Below are 5,780 nucleotides of genomic sequence, written 5' to 3'. Positions count from 1 at the left end.
AGAGAGCAAGAGAAACAGTTGGGGTTGGTATTCTCATCTAATTATACTCTCACTACTTCAGGATGAGGAGTTGCCATGACGACCGTGACACTCACCGACGAGCTGAGCACTGCCCCAGATAAAGGGCACAAACTGGAAGTCGTCGAGGCTCCAAACTCCATGGCTGCCTGCCGGCTCCATCCTATATGTCACCTGCAGCTTTCGTACAAGATCCAAATACCTGAAGCAAATCAACAACGTGGGATGGCATTAAGAATAATTTCATTTAGATGAGTGTTATTATTTATTAATTTCTATCCGATTTGCTCATTAACAAACATTTTGTTGACTGGTCGGTCTAGCTGTCTTTGTCAAGATGGCTGAAGTTGCTTGGGTTTATCACTAGATGGCACTAGGTGACAAGAACCAGAAGTAAATTATGTATTTGGATTAGCAACACTCCTTGTTACGTATTCTGAACCTACCTCACGAAAATCTTGAGCACTGTCGCTTTCGAGTCGCCTTCCTCCAACACACCGATTTTGTAAAGGCATACGAGAAACATGATAAAGGCAGCCTCATGACCTACAAGCATTGGAACCAACCAGCTGCATAATGACAAACCTATACTCCATATCTACATAATTATTACTGTATGTGATAGCCAAGTCACCATGAGCCAGTGTTGTTGTCTGACAACATGCCAAAAACGTATTCCCCGATATTACTGTGAAATATCGTAATACAGTTACACTTGTTTGTGAAGGATCTTGACACCTCAGGTAAAGATATGAAACCTAAATCCCAAGAAGTCCTGATAGCATTATACATACAGCAATCAGTCAAGTGACAGAATTAACCACACGTGGCCTGCTGGGTATAGTGGATAGTTTAAAACAACAAAGATTTAAGAGTACTGTCATTAGACTTTAATTTAATGCAGGGTTTCTTCTACATAGGTGGCACTGCGGCACACCGCCGTTGTCAAATTTAACAATGCCGTTGTGAAAATGTTCCTGTATTTATCCGCCATTGTCAAAATAGTGTCAATCCAAAAATAAATAGATCACCACGTGCTTCTGACTATATACATGGCAAATAGTAATGAAATTCACAGCAACGTTTCTTTTTGCGTGCTGGCACACTTGTGTGTCATTCCCGATTGCAGCTTTTTCCTCGATTCTGGGAAAGTTTTGCTGTCGCTCCCTTATACCAGCGGTGCCCACCCCTACATATACAGCAATAAACATGCCCATACGACTGTAACAATCAGTGCATTTGCCCCCTCCCCCCCGTACTTCAATCAATGCCGCCCCAGCCAGCAAGCACGTACGCAGCCACGATGTGCACAGCCACAGACGTGGGTAACAGCAAGGAGCTAAATATAACAAGAAGAGGAAGCGGATTGGCTGTGTGCTTTTCGCCTCAAGGGCGCCATCTATGGACCATAATCAGCTGAAACGGCTGTGCAGACCGAACCCAGAGACAATAGAAGACTAATCTGTTCTAGGGTCTCTGCCGAACCCAAATTTGGGCCAGATATGGCGGCGCTTCCTCTCCTTGTTATATTTAGCTCCTTGGGTAACAGGGGTGTTGTGGGCTGCTTTTTTTCTTTTCTTTTTCTTTTGCGTGAATGCGTGAGAATGCGTAGGGCATGCGGGAGTGCGGGAGAATGGGTCCAGGTGCGTGAGTCTCCCGCAAAATGCGTGAGACTTGGTAGGTCTGCTAACAGAGTAAGATTTAAACTAAAAGGTGAAATTTTATATTTGGGGTGCCTCAAATGAAGTCTAGGATATTCAAATTTGTAAAATTTTGCTGGGGGAGACACCCAGAAACCCGTCTACCTCTCTCCCCCGCATCTGCCTGCAGAATCCACATTCATGCCTACTGCACACCTTTGAATCCATCATGCGCGTCTTTTCCCCAAACTGGCCATTACCTCCGTTGTCTAATTTTCCCTCAGAAGAAACCCTGTAATGGATTTCATATAAAATATTTTAACTTCGAGATAAATACAAACTACTGGAGTAACAATATTTTGGATTAATCTCAAAGTTAAATAATTTTATATAACAATGATTTACACGCACATGCTAGGCAACCACACTTATTAGTTTAAATGTCATTTACCGGTTCCGTAGTCAATCCTCGTTGAGTTTCCGACAGACTCAACAAGATAAGTGCTAACCTCAGCAACAGCCCTGTGGAAGTTTGCAGGCAAAGCATTTCTCAGCTCTTCCTCAATATTCTGAAATAAATTATGGTCTCATTAGCCTTGGGTATTCAATGGTGCGGAGAGACTTCAGGTAATTTTATACCATGCTAACCTCTAGTTTGTATATGACATTAGAAGAACCTTCAATTGCAAATCGCAGCAAATCACAATTTCTACTGAAAACTTTATATCCCAGCAAATACCCACTACCATAGAAAGTGATTGAGTTAATGTCAAGCATTGTGCAAGATATAACTTTATTTCTTATTAGAAGTGTACCTCTTGTAACTTGGCGAACCATATTCTAAAGGCTTTGTTACCAAACCTCTGTGGTTGATCAATAGGTGGCGTCTCATCAATCCACTGATCCATCTTTTCCAACACTTTTAATAATCCTTCGGTAACCTATGCATGGCAGAACAATACAATGGTAACGATGAGCCATGACAACAACTAGGATTGTTGATAAACACACGTCAGTGACATTAATTAGAGGTATCTCGAATTTCACATTCATTAGACAGATTGCATAAGATAACAAAAGTGTAAAGCAGAGCCTAAACCAGTGTGCGGAAACACAATTCCACATTTCTGACTTAATGTACCAGAAGGGAAACATGTGGAAAAATCTAAACATTTATGTTATGTTGTATCAGGAGCACATCCACAAGCCGACGAGACGAAAGCAACTTACGGGCGATACATGGCAATCATCTCCCAGCTTCGCGCCTTTCACTTTTTCGTTCATGGCTACCAGAAAGCCCATCAGATCTGAATAGGCCTGAAAATAACATCATTGACTTGAGTAAGTTAAGTTTATGATTAATATTAAGGTTTGGGGTTAATTTTGGGTTGTTAGCACGATGCATTCATACATAGATTCTACACAAGAAAACCCAGTTTTACGATAACGTTACCTGAGAGTGCTGCCACCTGTCCATGTCCATGACAGAACGAACTGCTTTCGCTGGTCTAACATATTCATGGTCTGGAGACAGCGGCTCTAATGATAAAAACAACAGATTCTTTCATTATTTAACATTTCCCTGGCTTCTATGGCTTTATACTATTATATAACAATAGTATAATAAAATTATTGTTATAGTGTTCAGTGTTCACTGTTGACGTACTGACTACCGTGGTCGTATACGGTACAGCCTACACTACACTACATACCGAGTGATGGCCCAATAACGTGTTACGAGCGTCTATAAACAGTCAGTGAATCACATCGTGCACGGCCAACACAGGTCACAACACTCAACACTACTGTCGTACTGAGTAGTGAGTACCTACCGAGTACACTGTACTGTCACTGTCAGTGGCAGGTTAGCGACCATGGATGAAGGAACCATATTTTTAGTGCAAAATTAGCACTGCATAATGTAAGCAAGCATCTCTAAACTAGTGTGGTGTGGTTCTTTAACTTGTCAATTAATTAATTTTACGCGGGCATCTCTGTTAAAAACATAACAAATTAACCGGCGTAAGGATGATACTAACGTCTTATTGCAAGCGCAGGAGATGCCATGTCGAAACACTATTGCCATCTAGCAGCGCCGAAAGCAGTGCCTATTGTGACTATTGTTGTCCCACAAGGTGGCGCCTCCTGCAGTATGTGATTCATGCGGATCGCCGGATTCATGAGAAACTTTCGTCCCATCGTAGAAATACATTTACTCCTCAACTGAAGCCTCCAGGTTCCTTGTCGCAAATAAATAGAGTACCTACGATTAGTCTTCCATGCATTTGATGTCTCACTGTCTATAACCATGAGACCATTGAAGGCAATAATTTTGATCGGAGGCCGCCAGAAAGGTAACCTATGAACGCTGCGTCAACATTAATTTTCACGTGATGACGTGTACATGCGTTCGAGGACTGTAGTCTGCCTGTACACACTGACTGCTACTGAGCTAGTTTACAGTAGTCTGAGTAGATTTACATTCGTTAATATAACTGTGATTACCTTAATTTAGGTTTTCAATTCTTAAACTATTACGTCAACATCATATCACGTACGCACCTCTGCGCTAGTTCTAACCTTGTAACCCTTCACTCCATTAACAGGAGCAGAGCGAAGGGTTGATCTGTTTCGGGGGGACAGCGTTCTTTTTCATGCAAAGCTGGCAACGCACGTAGTAGTACCCTATATACGACCGAAAATAGGCCAATATGCATCAATCAACACTGTCTCTCTGAGAGGCTCTCGCACAATGTACGCAAGATCTATAGTGGCGAGTGTGACGCGTGACACTTCTTTAGTCGTCTGACGTATGTCATTTAATTTATCCACAGGGACGCGTTTTCGCCCTCTCTCACTAGAGCTTCCAAAGCCACTGTTCCCAGTGGCAGGATTCCCAATGATCTATCATCACATTGAAGCTTGTTCAAAAGTAAGTTTGAGAAGGGAAGAGATCTAACAAAGAGCAGCCTTGATTGCCGTGCGGACGGGTTTGTTTTTATACAGACATATTTTATGATGGTTTTTGTCATATCAGGATTAATGGAAGTGGAAGATGTGATATAGTTTTAAGAATATTTATATATATATTTCCTGTGTATGTGTTGCCTACAATACCTCAGAATCCTGCTTGAATTGCTAATAATCGTGCTGATGTTTTTTTTTTTTTTTTATGAATTGCGGTAGGTTCCAGGGTTAAGAGAGATCCTGCTTATTGGGAATTATCAGCCTAGCGAATCTATAAGACAGTTTATCAACAATACGCAACGAGAATTTAAAATACAAGTAAGGTAAGTCTGCACTCTCCTGGCGATTGTCACAAATCATGGTAGGTAATTGCAAATTTAACTACGTGATTTCTACACACTTACCAGAATCTTTAGCATCTAAACTATAGATTCGATTGTGTAGTTGATCTTGTAGTATAGAATGTGGTTCTACCATATATCCCTTTTCATTTCTTTTACTGTAATATATGCAGATACAAGACGGTTATCCGATCCCTAATTGTATGATAATAATAATAATAATAATAATAATAATAATATATATATACTAACTATGTGTAGTATGGTGATTACATTCAAGTAATTGCTTTACTTTGCTGAAATATGATCCCTAACTGGTATGTGTGTGATGATAAAGTTATGAGTAATTAATGACTTGGTGTCACAGGTATCTGCAGGAGTACACAGGACTGGGAACAGCTGGTGGCATCTACCACTTCCGCGACCAAATCCTAGCCGGTAACCCGGAGGCGTTCTTCGTGCTGAACGGCGACATATGCGGGGATTTGCCACTGGCTGAGATGTACAGCTTTCACGTGGAGAGGTCGGATGGCTCACAGATGACTCTGCTTGGTGCAGAGGTAGGTGTGAAAGCTGCTGCTAGAGGTAACCTGTGCATCTCTAGCCTCATACTTGAAAAGCAAGCTGTGTCAAAATCATTTGTTATTTTCGTAAAGTAAATCGATCTTGCACTGCACGACGTCTCTTAATGATGTCTCCACTGTGCCGGCTTGCCTTGTTGAGGCTCAATAATTGCTTCTGAGCTTCGATGACGCGGAGATGTTTTCAAGCTTAGAACTGAACATGTATATATATATATATATATATATATACA

At 41.3% G+C, this 5,780-nt stretch overlaps 2 protein-coding genes across 3 annotated transcripts in view; one reads left to right on the top strand and one right to left on the bottom strand.

Moving 5' to 3' along the window:
- The window catches only part of LOC106805428 (serine/threonine-protein phosphatase 2A activator-like), a 5,860-nt gene extending 2,087 nt beyond the window's left edge, over positions 1 to 3,773 (bottom strand). Inside the window, exons 1-7 of one of the 2 annotated variants that reach the window (XM_014807007.1) lie at positions 3,698 to 3,773; positions 3,112 to 3,197; positions 2,889 to 2,975; positions 2,474 to 2,599; positions 2,110 to 2,227; positions 465 to 564; positions 96 to 220 (exon numbers count right to left, since the gene is read on the bottom strand). In XM_014807007.1, the coding sequence (XP_014662493.1) occupies positions 96 to 220; positions 465 to 564; positions 2,110 to 2,227; positions 2,474 to 2,599; positions 2,889 to 2,975; positions 3,112 to 3,197; positions 3,698 to 3,725 (670 nt within the window). In that variant the 5' untranslated portion in view covers positions 3,726 to 3,773. Of the gene's footprint in view, positions 1 to 95; positions 221 to 464; positions 565 to 2,109; positions 2,228 to 2,473; positions 2,600 to 2,888; positions 2,976 to 3,111; positions 3,198 to 3,490; positions 3,669 to 3,697 lie in introns of those variants that run through there. The other variant, XM_014807008.1, reaches the window with a different exon arrangement.
- A 30-nt stretch (positions 3,774 to 3,803) lies between these two features.
- Positions 3,804 to 5,780, top strand: part of LOC106805424 (mannose-1-phosphate guanyltransferase alpha-A-like) — a 5,269-nt gene continuing 3,292 nt past the window's right edge. The window contains exons 1-4 of the mRNA XM_014807000.1: positions 3,804 to 4,012; positions 4,493 to 4,590; positions 4,845 to 4,948; positions 5,334 to 5,526. Coding sequence (XP_014662486.1) covers positions 3,967 to 4,012; positions 4,493 to 4,590; positions 4,845 to 4,948; positions 5,334 to 5,526 — 441 coding nt within the window. The 5' untranslated portion in view covers positions 3,804 to 3,966. The remainder of the gene's footprint in view (positions 4,013 to 4,492; positions 4,591 to 4,844; positions 4,949 to 5,333; positions 5,527 to 5,780) is intronic.

Source organism: Priapulus caudatus, unplaced genomic scaffold (assembly GCF_000485595.1).
Source record: "Priapulus caudatus unplaced genomic scaffold, Priapulus_caudatus-5.0.1 Scaffold113, whole genome shotgun sequence".
In the NCBI taxonomy this organism is placed as follows: domain Eukaryota; kingdom Metazoa; phylum Priapulida; class Priapulimorpha; order Priapulimorphida; family Priapulidae; genus Priapulus; species Priapulus caudatus.
This window is presented reverse-complemented; position numbering and strand designations above follow the sequence as displayed.